The following is a 26,081-nucleotide window of genomic DNA, read 5'->3' as shown; positions in this document are numbered from 1 at the left end:
AATATCTGAGGTGCCAGTGTTGCACAGTGCTGTTCCATCAATAAGGAAACTCATCATTCACTTATTCCCTGCTTCTGAGCTCTTACTGTTTGTCACAGCAGTCATATGAAAATGTATCCACAATTTTATTACAAGTTGTAATAAACATGACACATTATTATAACATTGTGTTTCCTTCTCCTGAGTCCACTCTTCTTGTTCAGATGTGATTGTTTGACCTAAGTTATTCAGTTATTTGACTCCTGTCATTGAGCTTCAAGTTGAATATGATTTTTATTTTTTATAGCTTGCAAGACATACAGTAATGCATTTCATCCCTGTTTTGTGAGCAATGATAGGGGATGTTGCATCTTCAATCATTTTGTAACTAAGCATAAAAATATGTTGCCAGTATTATATTTACATTTCACACATTTGCAGTGGATTTGATTTATTGGATTTAATGTAATCTTTGGAATGAGCAAGACGGACAAGAAGCAAAACAAAGTAGTACAGACACACAGCTGAGGTGCAGCTTGTAATACAGTCTATCAGGGTCACTGACACACCAGTCAGTTCAATGTATATAATTAAAAGAAAATGACCCTGGTTTCAAAGAATCTATTGACTTTAAAAAGAATGGCAATTCATGGCTATCCAAATTAAAGACTGCAAGATTTTACCATCATATTATATAACAGGAATGTGTTCGCATTCCAATTTTTTGAAAGCAAAAGAAAAATAAATGTATTCAGGTATTAGGTGATGGCATGGATGGTCATTATTGCATGATTTAAAATAAGCACCATGAATAAACATGAATGATGATCTCCTGGCATCAACAATAATACAGTCTCTAGAGTTTAATCAGAATGGTGTGAAAAACAAAAAACATGGATGAATGACAGTTCTGTGTATGGAGCTGTCAGCTGACGGGAAGAATATATTAACTCTCAACAATCTACAACCATGGTGAACAGGAAAGACTCACACTCAAACTAGACAGTATTTGTTTTAAGCATGTTGAGATGCTTTTCTGCTCACCAATGTTGTAAAGAGTTATTGTATGAGTTATTATACCTATCCTCACAGCTTGAATCAATCTGACCATTTTCCAGTCGTTTGCGCACACAAAGTTGTTGTTTACTCAATGTTGAATTTTTGCTTTTCGACCCATTCTGTGTACAATCTCGACATTGTTGAGTGTGAAAATCCTAGAGGTTCAGCAATTTTTAGATATTCTAAATACTCATGCTAGCCCGTCTGGTACCAACAACCATGCCATGGTTAGAGATCACACTTTTCCCCATTATGATGTCTGATGTGCCACATGGTTGAAATAAAAATGTCCGTAATAACAGTGACACTTTTTTTATACTTTTCACATTTAAGAAATAGATTTTTTTTTTAGAAGTCATGGAAATAATAATAATAATAATAATAATAATAATAATAATAATAATAATGATAATAATAATAATTATTATTATTATCATTATTATTATTATTATTATTATTATTATATTGCAATTAGTTACATAGTCTTAATTTGTTGTGTCCTTTGTGTGCATGGTTCCATTTATGCATATGTCATGCTACATAAATGCCTATTTTCTATGTACAACATTCTGCCTTGTTGAAGAATATACAGGCTTTGGTTCTGCATGAATGAAACTGACAGTGTATTTACTTATCTACAAGGTGAGTCAAATTGCCCACAAAGGCATTATACTATAGTACTTAGACTTTCAAAGCATCACACTTCCTTATTAATATGTTTCCAGTTTATTAATATATTCACAATGGTAGTATTTGGTACAGATTTGTAAAAATACTTGCAAAGACACTTAGCGAGCTAGAGAAAGGCTTCAAACTGTGTGCATCGACATGCATACACAAGTACGGAGGTAAGAAAAAGTTTAGTTAAGTATAACTAAATAAGAACCTAAATATAGGAATAACAGTTGGCTTAGAGATTCCTGAAATACGAGTTGCTGTTACACTATACCGACAAATGCAAACATGGTTACAGGAAACACAAAACACCTACTGAAAAAATGGCTGCCTAAAGCAAACTGATCATTAGAATAGCATTCTATCTAACAAGCAAATTTCTGGGTTTATGGAAACTAACCGTTGCTGCTTCTAGTAGAATGATAATTACTATCTTTTATGATATTATAACCAAATAATGTTAAGATAAAACGTACCAAAATTAAAAGATCAACTCATGTCTATTATTTGAGCAGCCCATAAAACTCTACATTTGGAGCAGCTTTTAGTGTCAAAAGAAGTCGTACAATCTTGCCTTTATGTTTAAGAAAGTGGATTTTGGACCTATATGAGTCCTGTTGACATTTAGATAGATGAGGGAAATCCTGCTGCATGGCCTCTACCTCATAGAACTAATCACCTTGTCAAAATTCATAAGCATACACATACTCAGTGTAAAAGTAATGTCAAGCCAAAAGTGTAGTCTATGTAAATAGATCAAATAAGTTGAGCTTGAATTATTATTTTGCATGAAGATTTACTCAAAACTAATGGGATTTTCTTTCTTTTCTTAATTTCCCCTTTAACAAGCACTGCATGCCATTCATCTTTTATAAGAGCTGTTTTTTTTTTTTTTTTAAATTACAGTTTTGATCATAAATTCCAAGTATTCATTCCTACCACATATGTTAAAGTGATGTATAGTTGTGAAAGTATAAACAATTATACAAAAATATATGTCCACAAACTGAAATGTATGCACACAGTTTTTGTGCTTATATACTGGCACTCTAACACAGCCTCATGATGCCTGCTAGTAGGGGGACTTTTAATTAAACCATTATTAGATAACAACTACTATTGAGCGACTTAAAAAAATTCCAAAGAAACAAAGTCAGAAATCTGGCAATGGAAGTGCCATTGCTGTACTTTCTTTGTGAGAGCACCCTGCTGATGAGAATAACACAGTGACTTTTCTTCATGAACTTTCATTTGCAAGCAATTTTTTTTGTCTTAGTGTTGCGCTTCACTTCTATGACTAATTATCTAAGACTGTGTGGTAGAAAATGAGTGAGTGAGTGAGTGAGTGTGTTTATATTGCTCATGCTCGACCATATGACGATATTTGGAAGTGTTGTCTAGGAAGGATCAATGCACTTGTTCACATAAACATAATGGTCATTTGATTTGCAAATAATTTAATAAAGGTTTTCTACATGGTTTTATTTTGCACAGCAATGCACAGCTTGAATCATATGATGCTCACTGTTAACATGAACCGTGGGGGTCTTATAACCAAAAACGACGAGTCAGCATACAGAGAGGAGATGTAGTGTTTAACGGCCTGGCGTGGCATCAACAACCTGTCACTGAAAAAGAACAAAACAAAAGAGATGGGTGTTGATTTAGTTGACCAAATTCTTACTGTTCACCGGATGAACGTCAAGAACGTCACGTGGCCCCTCAACACCAGCCCCATATCCAAGAATGCCCAGAAGTATCTATGCAAAGGCTGAGAAAAGCTAATCTCCCAGCCACCATCCTCATTCAAATATTCTACAGAGGGGCTACCAATAGCATCCTGAGCAGATGCATCACTTCCTGGCTTGGAAATTAAACCAGTTTAAATCACAAGACCCTGCAGCAAATAGCGAGTACAGCTAAGAAGATCATCGGGGTCCATCTTCCCTCCATCACAGGATTGACACCAGAGGCTGCATCTCCAAAGCCACCAGCATTGAGGATGACCCCAAGCACCCCTCACACTCTTTTCACCCTCCTGCTGTCTGGCTATCAGTACCAAAGCATTCGGGGACTCACAGCCTGACTGTGTTACAGGTTCTTCCCCCAGGCCATCAGACCCCTCAACAACCACAGACTGGACTGACACCAACACACTGACACACACTGACACACAAAGACTCACACACACACACACACACACACACACACACACACACACACACAAAAGTGAATACTATTATACAGTCCCTTTTTAAACTGCTGCAAAAACACTGTAAACAAAATACTGAATTCACATATAAAAACTACAAAATTCGCATACCTGGTGTATTTCACTATAAATTTCACATATCCAGAACATACTACATAGTATCCAAATCTTACAAAAAAATCAAGTACCCATATAAAGGAAAGTTTCTGCACACTGCTACGAACACTACAAAAAATGGTAAGCAATTGTATTAGAATTTAAATCGTCAATCTCGTCTGATAACCACAAGTAGCTAATTCCTCTTTGCTCTGGAGAACAATGTTAACTCAGCAGGGTCTGTACCAATGATTGGAAAGTTGTTTAAATCACATGAAATAACAAAAGCTAGTAACTGATAACTAATGCTACAGATAAAAGTGTTTTCCAAACAAATAAACGCATATAAATCAGTGTCGTCAATCAGTTCTTTTAAAAAAAATAAACTGAGGACTTATATAGGCTTTCAAGCCATTTGTTTTAAAGATTCTAATCATTTCTACAAGAAGGTTAAGTAACAGTCAGATTAAGGAGTGCCACTGCCCTTGAGAGCCAGTTAAACACCATGGACAACTGTGCAAGGCCACAGAAAAATAAAAAAGTCCACTTGGGGTGGAGCTAGCCCCAAGCACTCACCGCTGGAGCGCAATGATTGCATTAAGCCTTCTCGGCATGTAGCCTCAGCAGGTAATAATAAAAGCATAGCTCACTGGCAGAGAAGGGAGAGATGTTGCATGCATGCTCGCAGTAGGTTACTATGCGATAACGATTTCCTCTATCTCTGTCTCACTCTGTGTGTGTCTCTCTGTCTCCCAGGGTGGCTATATGCATCTGTCTGTCTCTCTTTCGGTCTCTCTTCCACAGCAGCAGGACTGCGCCAACATTTCAACAGTCAAAACAACTTCTCTTCCCTTTTCTTCTGACGAGTTTCAGTAGATAATTTAAGAGCTTTTTTAAATCCTACTATTATAATCACCTTGGCATTCCTTGTCTGAACATCTGCAAGAAAGTAGAAACTGCCCACACACATGACTACTTTGTAGAGTTCTTCTGGTCCTGATGCACACCCTACCACACATTATACATCCTGAGTGTCTTTCTTCTTTCTCTTGTTTAGTGATCTGACAACCACAAGCGGTACAGAAGGTGGCTGTGTATTGGTCCACAAAGTGGGAAGGGCAGTGGAAAGTCAAGATATACAGTCCAAAATGTCGCAATCTCCAGGCCAATACTTTTGTTTCTGTTATACACTGAAGACATTTGGGTTTGAAATCAAAAGATGAATATGAGCAAACAGGTCAGAATTTATTTTGAATTAGGTTAATAAGTTAGAAATTATTTTTGATTCCTGATATTTACATCAAGATTTGTTTAATAACTCAAAGGAGCACATAATTTTAGGTAGCAAAGTTATAGGAACTGATAGTCTTACAGTAAATTAAAGTAAATAACACTCAATGTTTGATTGCATATTTCATGCTTAGACCAAATGCATAAAGAAATGACCAAATTGATGCATTCTTCTTTTGTCACCTTCCATTTTTTGCACTGATGAAGTCATTTGTTTTATTGGCAGTGTGTTTTGAGTCATTGTCTTGCTGCATGATGAAGTTCCTCCCATTATGAATTATATCATTAATAATGATTAGTGCTTGCTTTCCTCTTTCCTGAAGCAGCCATGCAAGCCCAAGCCATGATACTCACTCCAACTATTCTTAGTATATTTTTATTTTATTCTTTTAGTCTCTTTTATTCTTGCTGATTCTATTTTTATAAGGTGGGAAGTTAAATTTATGGTTGTCAATATGTCTTTGCAAATCCCAATCTGCTTTTCTGTCATTTTCTTCTAATGAGTGATTCGCATGCTTGTGGTATGACCTCTATATGTCTGCTCTCTAAGTCTTTCTGGATTATGACAACTTCACTCCTGCCCTGTCTCCTGAGTGTTTCTTAACAGCTCTCATAATGTTCCTGTAATACACTGCTGTTGTTTCCTCGGCTAACCAGTTTTATGTCTGATTTTTAGTACACCAGTGGGGTTTTTTTCTTTTTCAAGACATTCCATATTGTTGTATTGGCTATGTCCAATGCTTATGCAATGGCTCTAATATATTTACTCTGTTTCTCAGCTTCAAAATGGCTCGCTTTTCTCCCATAGACAGCTCACAGCAAATGCAGTGTTTATATGTGAAATTCTGGGCAACAAATAACACCTGTCAATCACATGTTCCAACATAGTTACTCACTTTAAAAATGGGTGGTGGGTTCAAACACATCAATATGTAAATGTAATTAAAGGAAAGCTGAAATTCTGATCTTATATTAATCTTTTCATTTCAAACCCACATGTTTTCTACGTATGACAAAAACAAAAGAATTGTCCTTGCTTTCCCAATGTATTTGGAGGGGACTTGGTATGGTATGGAGGGCCTGGCATTTAAATACCCACACATTCTTTTTGCAATTTCAAGAACTGAAGCAATTCTGTATGCTTCATTAAGGAATCATAAACGACCAGCTGTCAAGAGAGTGACCGTGCCCTATTTTTCATTTTGTTGTTTCTAAAGTACTGTTCCTTCTTTTGCCGTCATATTTTTCATCAGTGTTATGTAATGCAGTTGCCGTGGCTCCAGGGTATTTGGTGATTGTAATTTGTTCTGTAAACTTTTACTAAAATAACATCTGTCAATCATGTAAAAAATGGCTTAATTTACAAAATAAAGGTCAAAGTTTGCTAGAGAATGAAAACATCATTCTCGAGAGAGAGTCACTCTCAAGTCATCATTCTTGAGAGAGAGTCACTCTCTCAGTGATGCTGAATTTAGATGTGTTACAAGATTAAAATGATTAGATGGAGGTGTGTATAATACTATGTAATTACAAGCTAAGGACATCTCAAACATCTCCAGAAAGAATGTGTGGTTGCATTGTATGTATCAGGTTTAATCCATCAGTTTGCTCGTGTGAAATTATTATAAGCCATTACAGTAATTGGTTTAAGAAAGACAGCAATTTTTCACTCAGAATTCAACATGATTACATCTGAACTGTTTGATTAAATTGTTAAATATATCCCATAAGCCTATAAAAGCAGTCTCACTTGACTAACATTATGAACTTTGATTTAATAGAATATTCATTCACATTTTATATTTTCATCAGTCATTCCTAAATTTGGTTTAGAAAGACGTCATTTCACAGAGTCTGAAGCACAACTATATGACTTGACGCTGTCTTATCTGGTTGATAGTAGAGAACTTACCTTCTCATGAAAATTTGCTAAATCTGTTTCTCTTAAAGTGAACAGAAAGGACTAAGTACATGTTCTAAGTACAGAACATCACTGAAAAGCATCTGTAAAAAAACAAAGCACTAACATAGATTTAATTCCTGGCCTCATTAGCAAAACACTGCCCCTTGATTCTTCGCGTCTGATCCAAGTGCTCTATCACGTTCTTCCTGTGTCTCATTACTGGTGTTTTAAAAGCACTCCATTCAATAATCAGTCTTCCCTAAATCAAAGGTTACAGTTAATCTTCTGTAAGCTTTGCAGCTATCTGATGACTGTAAATGCAATATTTATTGGAGATATTTGCTCCAAAACTCTACTTTGGCATTACACAAAATCCACTTATCCTCCTCAAACACACACACACCTATATGTACATTATCCAGCTTCTAACCTGTTACATTTCAAACAATTTCTGTATTATGAAAACACTTATTTCATGTCAGCTATATTAGTAGTAAGTATTAACCGATAATATACATCTCACTAGCATTATCATTTAATACATCCTTGTGTTGTTTATACTCTGTTAAATGTAACAAATGAATGCTGCTTATTTGCTCTTATCTGGGAATGCAGACACAGAATGCAAATCAATTCTTAATGACTAAACTATTTTTTTTGCACTAAATTACATAAATTAACTGATACCTTACTAATGTAAACGAGTGTCATGTGAGCGTCTTCAAATTTGTAGCGCTCACAAATGTACCAGTGCAAGCAATACATTTAAATCTGACTGGATACTTATTATGCCTGGCAAAGCGGCACCATGCAGCATGCCAATACGTTTGTCCTTGGGAATTCAAACAACTGTCAGCACTGCGCAACCAACGCTCTTTCATTAATCAACACTAATTAAGTGTATTGATTGAGCCAAACATCAGGATTTCCAACTGAAAGGGTTTACTAGAGTGTAAACTGGAAACATTATATGCAGTCGCAAAGCCTGAAAAGGCTTGAAATCAACATTTGCCCTTGGAAGCATCACATGGCTAAAGAGAGGGAAATGATAAAAGAAAAAAGAGAGAAGAAGAAACACCATGTTTCTCTCTCATTAAGTGCTGTCAAACTGAATCAGGTCTAGAACTCTGCTGAGCAAAGGTGAATACTCACTCAATTTCATTGTTTAGGGGCTGCTCATGCACACACACATACAAATGCTTGTGTGTACACACACACACACACACACACACACACACACATTGGCCTAACAACATATCAGCACTCAGCACGCATCAATCCAAGGTTACGTTCAACAGCCTTGGATCAGGCATTTACATTCAAATATATACACAGTAAAATTGTACACAAATGCTCAAGTGTGTTTAAGCTGTTATTAATGAAACAAGATGTAAACTGTTTTGCAATTAATAAGCAGATAAAACTGAAAATAAAAACAGAAACAATAAAGCCATCAAGTAAATCTTGTCATATTTAAAGGTACTATGCACACAGTGTATCTTTTGTATCCTAAACATAATAATGATAGAAAATGTAGAAAAATTTAGCCCAATAAAATAGAAGAAAACTCTAATGCTGATACACTGTTTGAACCATATGGATCAATTGCTCACAAAGATCAAACATCAGGGGAAAAACTAAAGAAAAAATGACAAAAAGGACCTAAAAGGACTGTTTAATTAGCTTAAAAGCACAGGTCTGTAAACAAAAGCTGCATTACTGTATTGCCACAGTACAGTTATGACAGTTATGACTTTTTGACTGATTGCTGCATAGCTACTAACTAATGCAAGGCAATACGCCTTCGACTATGCCGTGGCCACAACAGTGGGGTATAACTCTTAAAGATAAACCAAAACAAACACCATGCTGATATTTTATGCAGCGAGCAGTATATTATGTTATCAATCTTAAAATTCATTTAACACATTTCAAGGTTATAAGCACACTGTACACAATAAAAGTGATCCATGCTTGAAAAACTTAGCTATCTCATTATCTTGAAAGATGGATATTCCAAAAATGTCCCTGTACAAATAGAAATTATGTGTAATTACATTAATTGTTAATGTTATACCTGACAAGTGTATGTGAATACGAAGTGTATCAGATCTTTTTAAAATCATGATCAGTAATTCAGCAATTACAACACAGAAATGTCTCTAAAATAATGATCAAATATTTTAAAACATTATATGAAATTAATATATAATATAAAGATAATTATATAGGAAATGAGTATGAACCATTATCCGGCACCAATTAATATTCAATGGCTCTTGTAAATCCCACTCATGGTCACAATAAGCATATCTAGCAATAAGAATATTTAAGAGAGAATCAACCTTTTAAACAAATATCTAAAGGAATTTATTTATTTATTTATTATTTATTTTCAAATTATGTTGCAATCCAAAAATCTGCATAAAAAAAAGTTAACCTGCTTTTTCACGTTGTATGTTTTTATACAGCATAACAAAAAATAAAGCTGGCACCTTGCCTTGCTCAATAGAGCCATCAAGTGGAAAGATGATTCAACTGCATTTATTCCATAATACATTTTAAAAAGTCGTAAACAAACTCAACGAGCAGAAATAAATAGGTTACTGCTCCCAGCACATATTTTTGGAGTGCTGCTCATATAACAGCTGCAAGCTAAGCCAAGAAAGAAAAATCACTCTAATCCATAAACCGTGCATCAGTTTTCTTTGTAAGGTGATAGATAATCTGACTTGCAGAGGAAAGTCATAATTAAAGGCAGCATTCAATAAGTCTATAATAAATACTAAAGTGATATGCGTAATGTGAATAAAGTTCAGTCTGTTGGATTGTGGCCATAATTATAGCCTAACCTCTTATGAGCACTGTTATTTATCACCAGCTAAAGCAGTTTAATAGACATCATGCACTGAGTCCATTAGAAAAATAACATCTGGGCTGTGCGTAACACAAGCCTTTATTGCCCACTGAATTACGGCGAGTCTTTATCACTGAACTGGAGATCGATAGAGGCTGTGCTGGGTAAACACACCAGTGAGGAACAGAATCAAAAAATGCAATCACAACATAAGTTGGTTAAATAAATATAGGCTAAGTCATCTAGTGGAAACCCCTTTCGCATTTACCTTTAATCGTGACACCTTGTGCGTATCGCACTCACTGGAAGTTAAGCCATAGGTCTGTTATTACTTTAATAATGTAGGTGTGCAGCAGTGTGCACTACGCCGCAGGAATATAAAGAGAAGGAACAGTGTGGAAAAACCTACCGGCGGTGCAGCACAATTAAAAACCAGCTTAACAGAGTTCATGTATAAAAAAAAATCCAAGGGGTTGTTACTGTCCAGCTAATGAAAAGGACCCATTGGTCTATACATAAAGAGCATGTTTTTATTCTTTATTCCCAGTCATATAAAACGAGCTTTATATCCCGCACGTGCGTGACAACACCGTAAAGTGGTACAGATCGCTCAGTGACCGCGCCACGACACCGCTGGGTAACCGTGCCAAAAGTCTACTTTACTATTACTCTAGTGCTTTATACTAATTAAATGACCAGATGATTTCATTCAAACCCCCCTAAAGATCTTGACATGACAAATGCAACCTACCTCAGAACAATCACGGTTTGTCCCTGTTTCCAAGCCGCAGTTAATGTCCGTTCATCCGAGGACGTCGTGCGTAAAATTGTAGTCTCCGCTTTTTTCACGTATACAGTTTGGTTCTCTGTTTTTAACAGTAAAGAAACAACCATAAATTCGTCATGCGTGTTTGTAAATCGAGGAGAGAGGCTGTGCAGGAGCAGGGCACCGTGGGGCTTGTTGGAGAGGCTGCGTACACCGCAATAGCAGCACAGCGCTGTCCGCTTCGCCACTTCAGCTCGAGCGCGCGGCCCCGTTTTAAACTCACGTGACGTCAGCCACCTGCGGTGAAGCCGCACGTACCCTGGAACGTTCCGCTAACTTTGAATCTGCGCGCGCCTTCGTCTCTTCCCCCAGTTTATTACTTTTCTTTTGGGAACTTCGTCCAATCATCAGCTTTTCCGCACGTTGTCCTGGTTCATATTCCGTTCGATTATTGATGTTGCTTGCGTCTGTTGTGTTTTAATTCATTTGGGGACTTTTTTTTAAGTCATGTACTATTGATGCATGTTTCTATATTTGATTTGATTAGAAGTTTAAGTACAGAATAAATTCAAGCCACGCTGATGATAGACACTGCCAGCTTGGTCTGCAGATCTCTGTGCGGCTGTGAAAAATGCTTCATTATGCATCAATCTGCTGCACAAACTCGCCAATGCAAAAAGCCACCCACTTCCAAATAGTATTTGATATGCCATCAGTCAAAAACACACAAAACACTGCTTTTATTAAATAGAATGCTATGTGAAAGAAATAAATATACTAAAAACACACTGACATTCATTAGAAATGATCCTACTCTTTCTCACTGTTAAATATGGTACACCATTAATCTGACATCTTATTTGAATAAGATCAGATGCATTTCTGAAGATGTGTGCCTGCTGCTTCTATGCAAATCCAGCAATTATCCAGATCTTTCTCCAGTGGCCTCCCCCTGGGGGGTGGCTATAGGTTCCATGATCTGCTGATTAAGCTATTCTGTTTTGGTGAACTGTCCAGAAAGTTTGTGCATATTTAACATCTACCAGTCCCAGTGGTGTTGGAGTAGGGGGCAACACTGTAAGTGGCTATAGCTTGAGCCCTAATGTGTGGAGTTCCTCAGATGGGCAAAAAAGAAAAGACGTTTCTAATGAGGAATATAGAAAATATTATTTGGGTAGGCAAACACGTTTCATTTGCAAAACATTCAAGGTCCTCTGAGGGTTTCTCTACTCTTTCTGAGCTTTTTTGCGCAAAATATTTGAGGTCCTCTGGGGGCTTTTCTGCTCCTTCTCAAAGGCACAAATAGCTGGGTCTGCCTCAGATGTAAGTTTTTCTTGTGAAAAACAGAAAATTGCTGTTAATGCAGGAACCTTAATACAGTCACACCATATCCAAAGAAAACAAAATTGAAATAGCAAAATGTGGTTAAAGCTTAAAATATAAAAAAAAAAAAAAAACAATGCAAAAAATGACTTTGTAAGACTGCACAGTAAGGATCAGACAATATGTTTGGCGAAGTCTAGGGTGACCTGCTCTGTCACTGTATTCTTTTTAAGCTTAATATTATGGCCCAGTCTGGGGTTGTAGCAATGATGGTAAATAAATTTTTTTTTTGGCAAATACTCCCAAAATACATTATATGATTTGGGTAAATAATTAAACACAATTTTTTCCCATATGAATACTGAGTCTTCAGATTATGTCTTTGAACAGTAGTAAATCTAAAGTCCTGCGATGGGTTGGCACTCCGTCCAGGGTGTATCCTGCCTTGATGCCCGATGACGCCTGAGATAGGCACAGGCTCCCCGTGACCTGAGGTAGTTCGGATAAGCGGTAGAAGATGAATGAATGTATGAAATCTAAAGTCAAACTGTGTTGATTACCCAATAATATCTTACAATAATTTGTCGGTTAATTTTGTTGAACAAACCCCTTAAGCATTATCTTTAACATCCTTTCTTAATTGGGGATTAGTGTGTAGGACATTAAAACCCACCTTTGCCTAGTGTATAGGCAAAAAGATTCAGGTCAAAGAGATACTGAAGCCTAACAGTAATTAGGGTTGTATGAAACCATCGCACAGGTCACCTGAATGCTTGACAGGTCCTGTCGGTAGGAATCATGTTGATGTTTGTGATAGCCTTTGACTACAGTATGGAAACTTGTCACGGAAGCCATTTCTAGGCAATCACACAATTATCATTTACTGTTCCAACCAAGGATCAAACCCACAACCTATTGCACCACAGTCATTTGATTTACCCACCAGGCCACTAGAACACAAGACCTAAAACAGATAATCGAACCATCTGTGTGTGATTATTGGTTTCAAGGTTGCAGATAGGGAAACAGATTATCTTGACTTCTGCCTTTACATCTAAGCATCATCTATGTTTGCAAAACAGATTTATTTATTGATAGTGAACCTACTAGGTCTTGTGCTTTACTTTTCAAATAGTTGTATGCATAGTTTACCCATAGTTCAGGGTAATATGGGTAAACTGTATTTTATATACATTTTATGTACAGGAAAGAAGATTCTATAACATTACTTTTACTATATTTACTGTTCCCCATCCTGGAAATTACATTTTGTTTTTGATGGAAAGGCAGAAATCAGGATAACATATCTTTTTTCTATCTGTGATCTTGAAACAAATAATCTCTCTCTCTCTCTCTCTCTCTCTCTCTCTCTCTCTCTCTCTCTCTCTCTCTCTCTCTCTCTCTCTCTCTCTCTCTCCCTCTCCCTCTCTCTCTCTCTCTCTCTCTCTCTCTGGCAATTTTATTTCACCTGCCTTGCAAAAAAAGTTCTAACTCCTTTAGATTGCCAAAGAATCTCTTGTGCTCAATATTCTTTCTATAATTATACTAAATGGCTGGGCTTTGACTGACCTATCCCAAGACTTTGATCTTTCTTTTCGGAATCCTTTCCTTTGGGATATAGTTGGGATGCGATCATGTTGCAAGGTGAAATTCCTCATCCATCTTTAGCTTTCTGACAGTAGCTAGAAAGGCTTTGTGCTAAAACAAGCTTGATTGTTCCATTTATCTTGACTAGAGCTGTTGTACTAGCTGCAAATAAGCAGTTCCAAATCATGGTGCTGTCACTACCATGCTTCACAGTTGCTATGGTATTCTTTGGATGATAAGATATATTTTTTTCATGCCAAACATTTTTCACATGGATTGGGGTGATTTAACCGGCGTATTTTTTTCAACGTTAGATCAACCTTTTTTTGAGAATATCTAAGTCTACTAAAGGTGGTAGAGCATTTTCTTATTTAGCTCCCAAACTTTGGAATAGTGTTCCTGATAGTGTTCGGGGCTCAGACGCACTTTCCCAGTTTAAATGTAAATTAAAAACTTATCTCTTTAGTCAGGCGTACACATAATACAGTCCACAATATTGTGCACTATTACATCAGACTTACAAATATTATGAACAGCAGCTATGTTAATCCCTTTCCACTGCTTTTCTCTTTCTACCCATCCCGAGGCATCCAGAAATTGTACCAGCTCTGATCGTCGTCCGTGCGATGAAGATTTTGGACCTCCACTGAGATGAGGCCGACTCTGAGAATCCTGAGACATCTAGAGATCTACCAGCTCCAGTTGGACTCTGCGATACTATAGAGGAGGTGTGATCTTTTGCATCAATACAACATTTGTCAGACTGTATATTTATATTCACACCCTTCAGTGTCACCCATATGAGGATGGGTTCCCCATTGAGTCTGGTTCCTCTCAAGGTTTCTTCCTTACCATCTAAGGGAGTTTTTCCTTGCCACTGCTGCCTGAGTCACCTCAGACTTGCTCATTGGGGATAAATACAAACACATTTAAATATATCTAATATTAAGCTTGAATTTTGTATTTTATTAATCTTTATATTATTCTTTATATTAACCTTTTGTTCTATGTTTATGTTCTGTAAAACTGCTTTGAGACAATGTCAATTGTAAAAAGCACTATACAAATAAACTTGAATTGAATTGAATTGAAATGTCTTCCATAGCCTGGGTGGAATACAGGAAGTTGTTGTCTCATGCATACTGAATGATCAGTAACTGGAAGTACCTGCACCTTTAAAGTGATTTGTAGATCCTTTGTTAGTCTTCCAGATAAATATTCTCTTTGTCTTGTCATCAACCATGGAGGGTTATCCAGATCTTTTCAGTGTCCCTGTGTTACTATGTGGGGGATGTGGTAGCCTAGTGGTTAAGGTATTGGGCTACTAAACGGAAGGTTGTGGGTTCGATTCCTACGTCCACCCAGCTGCTACTGCTGGGCCCCTGAGCAAGGCCCTTAACTGTCAATTGCTCAGTTGTATAAAAGTGAGTTAAATATAAGTTGCTCTGGATAAGGGTGGCTGTAAATGTAATGTACTACATTTTCTCCACTTGTTTTTTGTTAATAGTCTTCATTGTTCAATAGCCAATGATTTTGAAATTGTATCTGCCCCTCTTCTGATTGGTACCTTTCAGCATTACTTCAATCCTGTCAATCCTGTAGTTTTGTCAACTCCTTTTGGATTATGGTTATTTTAGTAGGCTGGAAGCATGAACATTTCAAGGAACTGATTTTAAAAGTCACTTAATTCAGCTTTACACTATTTGTAGAGTTTTTGGAAAGTGTCTTATTCACATTATAACAGAATAGACCAGAATAAATTAAGGTTACAGAATTTGGTGACATTTAATTTAGATACAATTACTAAATACTTTTTCATTCCTTAGCATGAGATGGACCATCATGTCAAATGGGTAACTTTTGGGTTACCCATTTCTGCTAAAAAATGTTTATTTACAGTTGAAAATGTATATCTGTAAAAACTTCAAATGGTAAGTAAAACTGCATAATAATGCAAAATAGAGTTAAGTGTAGAGTTAAGTTAACTAAATGAACTAAATCATTTTAATCTGGTTCTGCCACGTTTACTATGGCACGTGTAAAACTGAAAAACCCCAACTCATTATGACCTTATTATTGCCACCATCATTCGTTTTAATCTCCCAAACCTAAGTGATTTGTAAGCACTAATCAGGAGGAAGGTCATCCCTTTTCCAGCATGAAGCAGCTCCCAGTCTGAAGGTACAGTAGCGCGTGTGTTCCAGAAGGTGGCGCAGTTGCCCACGCTTCAGCCACGCTGTTCGGAAGACAGATGTAAATATTTTCGTGACGCACCGAGCCTTAATACATCCGCGGTAATATCCACCCGTTGGTGAGGTCGTTATTTGTGGCTCTGTCATCTCTGCTTTCACCCTCCGTTTGGCGTTGCTATTGTGCCATTATTTATATATATATTTATATATATATATAATTCTATATATATTAAAAAACCTCTAGGTGGGTGTGTTCTAAGCTGCATAGTCTATGCCTTATCAGATTGCGCTCCCTCGGCAGCGCGTTAGTGTTGCTCTTCTCCATTGATTTACCGAATACGGAACAACTAATCACTCAGGATCATCATGCAAAAACGGAGGAAGCCAGAACCGATCCAGCTCAACCCGATTCCAGATGGGAATGCCGTTAACGGAACCGGTGCCACAGAGTGAGTAGTCTGGTTACACCTCAAACCCAAACCCTACAGTACTGGTAAAAAAATAGTATAGCACTATAATGGATAGTTGTATGAAAAGCGCGCAGGCCTTCTACAGTACTAAGGAGTGTGTTAGAATTCTACTAGTGATGATAAAATTAATAGTATATTAGTTCTATATATTTGGTGTACTATGCCGTACTGTTTACGCGTCAAAACAAACCTTTAGGAAAATAGTATTACATTTGTCTCACTGAACTGATCATACTGTTTGGTATTATTATGTTTGTGTTAACTATTTGTGTTTGGTATATATGCATGAAACTGTATAATGTTGAACCTAAAGCATGTGTACTATGCTTACTAACACAGTGGGTCAAAATACAGACAGTAAAAATTACTGGACCAAATCTGTTCAAAACAAACCCTAGGTTACTAAATACAACAGGTGTTCGAATATTCTGACCCACTGGTTAGTGTGGTGCAGTGGGAAGCATCACAGTTCTAGTGTCACTGGTTCAATTCTGGGTTTGGATTCAAACCGATATTTATTATTTACATCCAGGTGGGTTGTAAAGCTTAGAATGTAAACCAACATGACAACAAGACCAGAAAGCGGTGTATGGGAAAGAGGGCAGTCATTTTGAAGCTGGTGAAAAGAGCCATTGCAAAAAATAATTGAGTTTAGCCAGAGGAATTTCATCATGCAGTAAGACAATTACAAAACACATTGCCAGCAAAACAAAGGACTTCAGGTGAAAAAGGAGGACGGTTCTGGATAGCCAAGTCCATCACCAGACCATAGGATACATATTATATTTTTTCAGATGATGCAGAAGATGAATGCAACTGTTCGGTGATGTCAGTGGCAAGAGATACAGTATGCAGAATGTGCTATTTGCGCAAAGACTATATGTTCCAACACTTTTGCTCAACACCATGGTTAACCGAAAAGTGTTTGAGAGTTATTTGCTGAATTCACTTTGTGAGTTTGCCTTTCCAGCTAACCAATCACAGCCCTTTGTTCAGAATAGACAGCACATACAGTAAGAAAATGGATTGTTTCTCTAATAATCTCTTCTGGTGTTTCTTGCCCTCTCAGAGCCAGCATGCTTTGTTTTCAGATGTCACAAAATAAGCAAAACCTAACACACAAGGATATTAACATTCTGTAAAGTCTGTAAATAGGATGCATAAAGTCTAGGAGCTTTGAAACAAAATCTCATGAAATGGAGATGCTGAATATTTGCAACTCAGCAGCAATCATCTTGTTTAATATATTTGGTCATTTCTGTATAAACAAGCAAGAGCCAGGACCTTGTGCAGTGGTTTGTTTGAAGATTGTCTAGCCATGCAAGAGGACAGCCCTATCTGTCTGCTGATTTAGTTTGGCAGGTCTTTTTCCTCTCTTTCTTTCTAAGCAATGAGCCAATCAAAGCTCTGGTGGCCTAAAGTCAGTGGTGCGTGTCATTGCCTCTTGTTTCACAGAGGCCATCACGGACTCTTGAAGGCTCAGACACTTTTCTTTCAGCCTTACTGTTTGTGCCTCAATTACTGATTGAAAGATGCAGGAAGAGCTGCAGAGGCGTTCTTCTTTACACAAGGCCTTGCGAAGGTTTAAGTGAACAGCGGTTGCATAACAGATGATGTTCCGTAATATTTCATCAGATATCAGGAATCAAGCGGGAGAGCTGTGTCTGACTGTGATCACAGTTTATTTCATGATTAAAGTGGAAAATCAGTAAAGGTACAGAAGAGCTCCAGAGCAATATACTGTATGGTTCCCAAGCTGCAGTGAAAACAACATTGGAGATAATAATGTTTGATGAGTGTTTCTGGTATTTCAGTTAGTAAGTAAAAAAATGAAAACAAAAACAAAAAACAAACAAACAAAAAAAACAACTCCATGACAGCTAATGCTGTTTTTTCTGAAATGAGTCAGGAAATCTTAAGTACCAAGTTTCCTGTGTATTAGCATAGCATGAGCTATTTATTGAAGGCTAGTGCGATGCGATGTGTGAAAATGAACAAGTTCAGTCACGGAGACCTGGATAGGTTTTGGCATGCAGGCTTTGGAATGTATCTCTGTGCTGCTGGCATTCAAGCTTTAGGAAGTTAGTTTCATAGAGGGACTTTGTGGAATGCCTCATTCCATGGTGAGTAAGGGGAACTGGATGCCACAGCTGTGTGTGTGTGTGTGTGTGTGTGTGTGTGTGCACACGCGTGTGTGAGAGAGAGAGAGGAGCAAAGTATTCAGTAAGTCATAAACAGACTAGTTGACATTAAGATTAGCATATAAACAACACATTTGTGTGATTGAAGCTGCTACTCTCTTTAAATGAGAATGTCAGCGGTAGTTTTCCCCAGTGATGGGAATTGAGTTTCAGTCTGACACTTGCACTAATATGAGTGATTAATTTACTGCTTTGTGATTTGACTGAGACTATCAGATCTCATACATCTTTTTTTCTCATTCAGGTCTTCTCAGTTGCATTTATAAAACACTACATAATTATGATGTTACCATTAAAAGCTGATTTGCTGTCATTAAAAATTTTAAATAAATTGTAGATTCATTGTATTCTAAAATTAAGGTGTAAACCCTTTAAATCCTTCTGAAAGGAAAATAACTTTGTGACAAAGTTGAACCGTAAATGAACCGTAAATTGGAATCCCCATCAAATCTCTAGAGATATAAAACAGAAACCTCTAAGCAAGGAAATATATCATTCTTGCACACAGTGAGTCATTTATGATTAAAAATGCATTAGGACTCAAAACTAGAGACACTCTGACTCATAAAACTCATAAACAACAACCACTTCAGCAACATTAAATAAAAGTAATAGATTTGTTTTAAGGCCCGCATGAGGTCATCAGGGAAACATGTGCTATAGTAAAAATAATAATAAATAGCGTCTATATGCAGCAGCCATTTGCAGCAGCCATTTCCTGAAGCTAATTTTGATTTGTGACATATAAAACCCTCCATATGTTGCAAGCTTTGCACTTTTCAAGACATCAAAACAGAAAATGCAATGAGTCATTAATGAAAATGAGTCATAAAAGATTAATAAGAAAACATGCTTGATCGTAGTCACAGTAAATCTTTGCATTAATGACACACATTCTTCTCCACCACTAGCCAGACCACACACAGATAAGCAGGCAAGTAACTGAAAGAGCATGGTTAATTATTAATCATGGGCATTATATCAGTGCTGGCCCTGGGTAAAATGTGTACACGTTTGTGGTTTAGGACTAGCTATCATCATTCAGCGTCGTATCAGTCAACATCCTGCTTGAACACATGTTCGAGTGTACGATCATTTGCTTTTGTTTTCCTGATAAACCGTTAAACAATGATCTGTTAAACCATAGCATTAGACCTTGTGTTTTTGATGCATGAGACGACAGAAGCATTCGTGCATCACGAACGTAAACCGTGAGCTGAAGTCTTGCTGAAGTGAGCAGTTGGACGTGGGATTCAAATCGCTGTTGCACCTCCTACGTAAGATATGGAGTGTTCTCTCTACTTTAGTGTCTCAGAGCCATTTTCCATCATCGTCTCCACTTCATAGTCCACCCACTCTACCCACGCACACCCTCGCAGCAGCCTCGTAACCATGGTTATGCCGCCCTTGTTGGAGAAAAAGAGGACATTTAACCCTCTTCTTCCTACGGGTGTGGATGAGGTAGTGCGAACCAGTGTTTTGGCCTGATTAAGTGTTATTCGCTTTTAAAACCTCTCCAATAGCTGCACCATGTTCATCCTAATTACAAAGTGGTGGAGACAACAAAAATCTGTGTGCAGCTGATTAGTGAGATTCAATGTAAATTTATGTGTAAGAGCATCTCTTGTGTTGCTGTGACTAGCTCAGAAGTGCAGTAGCATATTTTTCATCTGAAGTACGCTCCAGAAATGGATTTTATCCAAAACATGTTTTTCCTTTCACAATGTGCAATTTTTTGTTACAACAAAATAAACCTTTTAAACACCATTTAGTCATTAACCTGATACCAGTCAATAGAGTTTAATCTTTGTTGTTTTTTCTTGTATTTTGTTCATTTTGATCAAAGCGGAAATAGTCTGTTGTCTGAAGAAATCATCCAAAAGCACAAAACAAAGCTTAAAGGATTTATAAAGAATTTATCTATTTAGAAATTTTTGGCTCAAGCATTTGACCAGTCTTTGAAGTGGAGATTTGCGTTAATATGGCTGATTATTAGAATAGTGAAATGCAGAAGCTCTGTGGTAGGAGAAAAGAAGAACTTGGTGTGAGAGCAGTGGATGAAGATATGGAGAATAGAAGGTCAGGGAAGTTCATTCCACAAATGGAAAGCTAAGGAAATACATTACCATGACAACAGCTCCAAAGGAGAAGCAGATATGCTTAGAGGAACACTCAGCTTCCTTTAGCAGAGTTCTAGGTAAGAACTGCCTTTAGAAACAAACACACACACACACACACACACGCACACATACACACACACTTCAGCCATAATGGCCCATTCAGTTATCTTTGTAGGTCTTTGTCTTGGCTGAACAATAGGAATGTATCCCGGAAATGTTTTTCATGTTTGCTTCTAGTGATCCCAAGTGGAGAAATTTTCATTGTGTCTACAGACACATCAAATTATGTCATAATCAAGAAATATAATGCAATATATATAAACTCAATACAAATTCCATGGACAGAATTTGGAAGATCATTCTTTTGCTCCACCCACTTACAGGTTTAAAACAGTATATTTTTTCCTTTAGCTTCTTTTATTTTCTGTTATTGTAATTATGTGTGCATGTGTGTAGGACAAACCTGGAGGCCCTGCAAAAAAAGCTGGAAGAGCTTGAGCTGGATGAGCAACAACGAAAGCGTCTGGAGGCCTTTCTCACGCAGAAGCAGAAGGTAGGAGAGCTGAAGGATGACGATTTTGAGAAGATTTGCGAGTTGGGAGCAGGCAATGGTGGCGTGGTCTTCAAGGTCTCTCACAGACCCTCTGGACTCATCATGGCCAGGAAGGTATGTGCAGTGTTTAACACTAACAGCAGATATGATCACATGCATATTTTAGGAATAATGAAACCTATCTTGTTTTTTTTGCTACCTGTCTTACTTGTACAGTCCATTTATCATCCTTGCGTAGAAATATCTGTTGCAGTTCTATGTAGAAGTTGCTAGACAAGGTTATACGTTTGCTTTCTCCTATACTTATGAAAAGCATAGTCTTTTTTTTATTTCCACTTGTCAGCGCAAATAGTATCACTAACTAATTGCAGATTAGAACAATAAGCACTGACTAAATCATAGTATGTAGTCAGTGCTGCACAAAAATGTAGTTCTTATCAGTCATCTCTCCTTTGTGTTCGCTCAGCTGATCCACCTAGAAATCAAGCCAGCCATCAGGAACCAGATCATCCGAGAGCTGCAGGTGCTGCATGAGTGTAATTCCCCATACATTGTAGGATTTTACGGGGCCTTCTACAGTGACGGAGAGATCAGCATCTGTATGGAGCACATGGTACAACTACTTTATGGTTACACACATGTCATATAAAATAACAGAATCTAGTTAAATAAATTACTTTTTACAATTATATTCTGCTTTTGCACTTATTCTATTATTGACAAGTGTATATATTTTTCCACAGTTTAAATATTGGCGTTATACTATATCATTTATGCAATCAATCTCAGTTCAACATTTTTATTACTAATAAACACTTGTTATGCAGGACGGTGGTTCCCTGGACCAATCTCTGAAGAAAGCAGGCAAGATTCCAGAGCAAATACTGGGCAAAGTTAGCATTGCGGTTCGTACCTCCCTTTCTGCCCTTATGATCATAGACACATTTCAATTTAATCCACCTGAATCAACTTCATTTCCAAGGCTATTGATGCAAACAAAAAAGTGTCACTCCTGCCTTGTGGTGGACTCCGGGGTATACTACAGTCTCATGTTCCCAGATCCACCATCATCCGATACCAAATATTCAGTGTAGAGGGCTAAGCAAGACCATCCATCAGACTTTATTTGTGTTGATGTGTATAGAAACCCCCACCCCTCGCCCTTAGTATGACTCTGCATATCTTTGATGTGTCTAATCCTACATTACTTAGGTGATAAAAGGGTTGTCTTATCTGAGAGAGAAGCACAAGATCATGCACAGAGGTGAACAAACTCACTCACGCTTACTGACATCTATCCATTCGATCAGGACCAGTTCACCATAATACAAGTCCCAGTTCTTTTATTGCAGATGTGAAGCCTTCCAACATCCTGGTGAACTCACGAGGAGAGATCAAGCTGTGTGACTTTGGTGTGAGTGGGCAGCTTATCGACTCCATGGCCAACTCATTTGTGGGCACAAGGTCCTACATGTCTGTGAGTTCTTCTCTTATGTCTTTCTTCCCAAACATTGTCAGACATAGGAAGTAACCTGCACTATTTTCATACCTCTTTTTCAAACCCCCTTTTGTAACTGTTATTTATTTACAATTACATTTTTTCAGAAAAAGTTGGTAAATTTTTTTTAAATTGCTCCATAAAATATTTGAAATTATATCATGAAATTATATATATATATATATATATATATATATATATATATATATATATATATATATATATATATATATAAATGATTGTGACTGAAAATAAGTCCTACTCTGTATTATCTTTCAAAACAAAAAAAAGGTTTTCCTGTCATACTCCAATAGGGAAATGGAAACTATGAAGAAAATCCAAAAATGTAAATGAATAGGAAAAATGTTAGTGTCACAGTGAATAACTGCACTTACTGCATTTGGGGGAAATTTCTCTGTGTCAAGGCTTATCTGGATGTTTAAGTAGTGCGTCATATGATGTTTTTGCTTAGTTACTCCCTTCCTGCTGTCTCTCTCTAGCCAGAACGTTTGCAGGGCACACACTACTCAGTTCAGTCTGATATCTGGAGCATGGGGCTTTCACTGGTAGAGATGGCCATTGGTCGCTTCCCCATCCCACCACCTGATGCTAAGGAGCTGGAGCAAATTTTTGGCCTTCCAATGGAGGGTGACCCCTCATCCAGTGGTGAAGCATCCCCCAGACCCAGGCCCCCTGGACGGCCCAGCAGCTGTGAGTGTTCAAGTGAACTCTTCATGAATAATAATGTTACTCCAGGTGTATTTTGCAGGTGATTTTTCACTTTATTTTTGATTTGTTCCAAATCTAAGAAAATTGTATGGTCTTCTTGTTCTGCAGCCCATGGACCTGACAGCAGACCTCCAATGGCCATCTTTGAGCTGCTTGACTACATTGTCAATGAGGTATATACTCAGAACTCTCAGCTATATAACTAGGCCAAAGTTTGGCACTAAACAAATTAAGATGTGGATTGATTGGTTGGCTTCATTGCACATAACTGACAATATCTATTTTCAGCCACCACCCAAGCTGCCAAGCATCTTTGGCACGGAATTTCAAGATTTCGTTAACAAATGGTAAGGGGCAACTGTGGTTTGGAATTAAAGGCCTGTATTGGTGTTGGAGTGCAACGTGGTATTTCAAGAGCTATTTAAGTTCCTAATACTTACTATGCCCTCTAGTGGCTGAAATATGAATTGAACATGACAGCTAAATAACTGATGAACCTTTTCCCCCCAGTTTAATAAAAAACCCAGCGGAGAGGGCAGATCTGAAACAATTGATGGTAAGAACATCTACAATATCATTTACGATCTTCCCAAAAAAAAAAAAAAGGTAAAAATGAACAACTTAACAGCTTTTGAAAAAATGGTCTGTGTATGGCAAGCATAACGCTTAATTTAGAATGACTTTATTTAGTTCTTTTAATTTGACACTAATCTCTGACCTCTCGATAGGTTCATTCCTTCATTAAGACGTCAGAAGCAGAAGAAGTGGACTTTGCTGGGTGGCTCTGCAGCACCATAGGCTTAAATCAGCCCGGGACCCCAACTCACAGTGTGGGGATATAAAAGAAAATTACTTTACCTAATCGCACACGGAGCAGTGTTTTTGATTTGGGCTGATTTACTTCAGTACTTCAGCCTATTGTAACTTTTTATTGTGATGTTATAAATATTGAACCGAGGTTAATGAATCATATCAAGACCCCCAATCTGGATTTGATGGCAAGGGTTACTTGAAAAACAAAACTAAACAAAATACTGAATGTGGTCTCAAACATCAGATACTCAGAATGTTTCCCTCAAAAGTAATGTCATTCCCGAATGATCTTGCTGAACTGCAGGTTAGATCATAACTGAGAATATTTAACAGTATAAACAAATATACCCTTTTATTTAAATGTTAATTGTTTATTAATTAATTATAATTAATATTGTTTATTAGGCATATAAATCGCCATTTGAGTGTGATTTGTGATGTCTTCATTTGAGAATATTTTTATATTGCATAACAGCTAAAGTATTGTCCCAGGGTATTAGAATTACTAGTGTTTCCCCAAGTCATTTTTAATTATTTTTAGTGCAAAAATATGGCCTCTTTCACACAGTAGGTTAAAATGACACTTAAGTTAGCTTTGATTCATTACTGCAGTTAAACATATTGGCAAATGAATAATTTGTTTAAATGGGTCAGTAAAAAATCACAATGTCAAATAACTTTATTATTATTATTATTATTATTATTATTATTATTATTAGTTGTAGTAGTATTAATGTTATTGTTTCTAGTTAAATTTTTGCTTGATGGGAAAAAAACATATGGAAAAAAAAATTACTATCTGATTAAACAAATAGTCGTGGCCAATTTTTCTAACAGCCAGACTTTTTAAAACCGGGTTCTAAAATAAAACTGTAACTATGTACTATTCAGACTTCGTCTTAAAAGCCTTGCTGAAAGAACCAATGTTCTGGTCAGTTATCCTCAAGACCTGGCACTTTACCTTGGAGACTCTTAAGATCAAAACCAAAATGTTAAACTCTATCTGAAAAGGTTATTATAATGGGTTTATATAGAATGGTACTTGGATTAAATGTGATCAAAGATAATTGTACATTTTTAAAATCAAAACTAATTTGAGGCATATTATGAACGAGCTTAATTATTCGCAAAATTCACTGCGCATGCTACAAATTAGATATGTGATAACTGGAACTTTGTTGCTACCAAACATGTCTAGCCAAGTCAGCTAATTAATCAGTTCATGAACTTGAACAGCTCTTGGGTGTCCTGGTATATTTTCACTGGCTGCTGTTATTCAGCTTATTAAAATCTCACTCATGTTCAACTTCTTCCAGTTTATAGTGGATATAAGATCTGTACAGATTTTCATTGAGTCTACAGTTGAAACAGCTTATTTGATCAACTAAACATGCAATTTAGCATTCATTAATGGATCCTTGATTATCAAGATCCATGGCTCAACGAAAAAGCATTCATCTTCACTAAGCACTTTGTTCTGGTCAGTGCTGTAGTGGATTTTGGGAAACTCTGGGCATTTATATATAAATAAATAAATAAATATTTAAAAAAAAAAAGTTTAAACTGCTTTAAAAATATTTATAACAAATGTCAACAGCATTAATGCTTTACGATTTCATTTCACCCATAAAGGACTAATGGTTGCTTTATGCTTATTCCAGGTTTACATATTAAATAACTTAAATGTACTTGATTATGAAACATGTTTTTCTTCTTCTGTGTAATATTTTGTTCAAACTTCTGAATTTCTTTAAAGTT

At 36.9% G+C, this 26,081-nt stretch overlaps 2 protein-coding genes and 1 non-coding gene across 3 annotated transcripts in view; 1 reads left to right on the top strand and 2 right to left on the bottom strand.

Annotated features, from left to right (window-relative positions):
• megf11 (multiple EGF-like-domains 11) overlaps positions 1–11,066 on the bottom strand; it is a 96,126-nt gene extending 85,060 nt beyond the window's left edge. Inside the window, exon 1 of the mRNA XM_060877951.1 lies at positions 10,823–11,066. The gene's annotated coding sequence lies outside the window, so the exon portion shown is untranslated. The remainder of the gene's footprint in view (positions 1–10,822) is intronic.
• A 1,832-nt stretch (positions 11,067–12,898) lies between these two features.
• On the bottom strand, positions 12,899–13,029 carry LOC132851853 (small Cajal body-specific RNA 14). The gene has a single exon (XR_009649072.1). It is a non-coding gene; the product is annotated as a small Cajal body-specific RNA 14 (non-coding RNA).
• Positions 13,030–16,049: 3,020 nt separating this feature from the next.
• Positions 16,050–24,754, top strand: map2k1 (mitogen-activated protein kinase kinase 1). The gene is made up of 11 exons (XM_060877949.1): positions 16,050–16,388; positions 21,187–21,397; positions 21,750–21,896; positions 22,111–22,188; positions 22,496–22,547; positions 22,636–22,760; positions 23,282–23,492; positions 23,619–23,683; positions 23,799–23,857; positions 24,021–24,066; positions 24,239–24,754. The coding sequence occupies exons 1-11, from the start codon at positions 16,306–16,308 to the stop codon at positions 24,350–24,352; spliced, it is 1,191 nt and encodes a 396-aa protein (XP_060733932.1). The 5' UTR covers positions 16,050–16,305; the 3' UTR covers positions 24,353–24,754.
• The last annotated feature ends 1,327 nt before the right edge of the window (positions 24,755–26,081 follow it).

This window comes from Tachysurus vachellii, chromosome 9, assembly GCF_030014155.1.
Source record: "Tachysurus vachellii isolate PV-2020 chromosome 9, HZAU_Pvac_v1, whole genome shotgun sequence".
Taxonomy (NCBI): Eukaryota; Metazoa; Chordata; class Actinopteri; order Siluriformes; family Bagridae; genus Tachysurus; species Tachysurus vachellii.
Note: the sequence above shows the minus strand (reverse complement) of the source record. Positions and strands in the feature narration are given on the sequence as shown.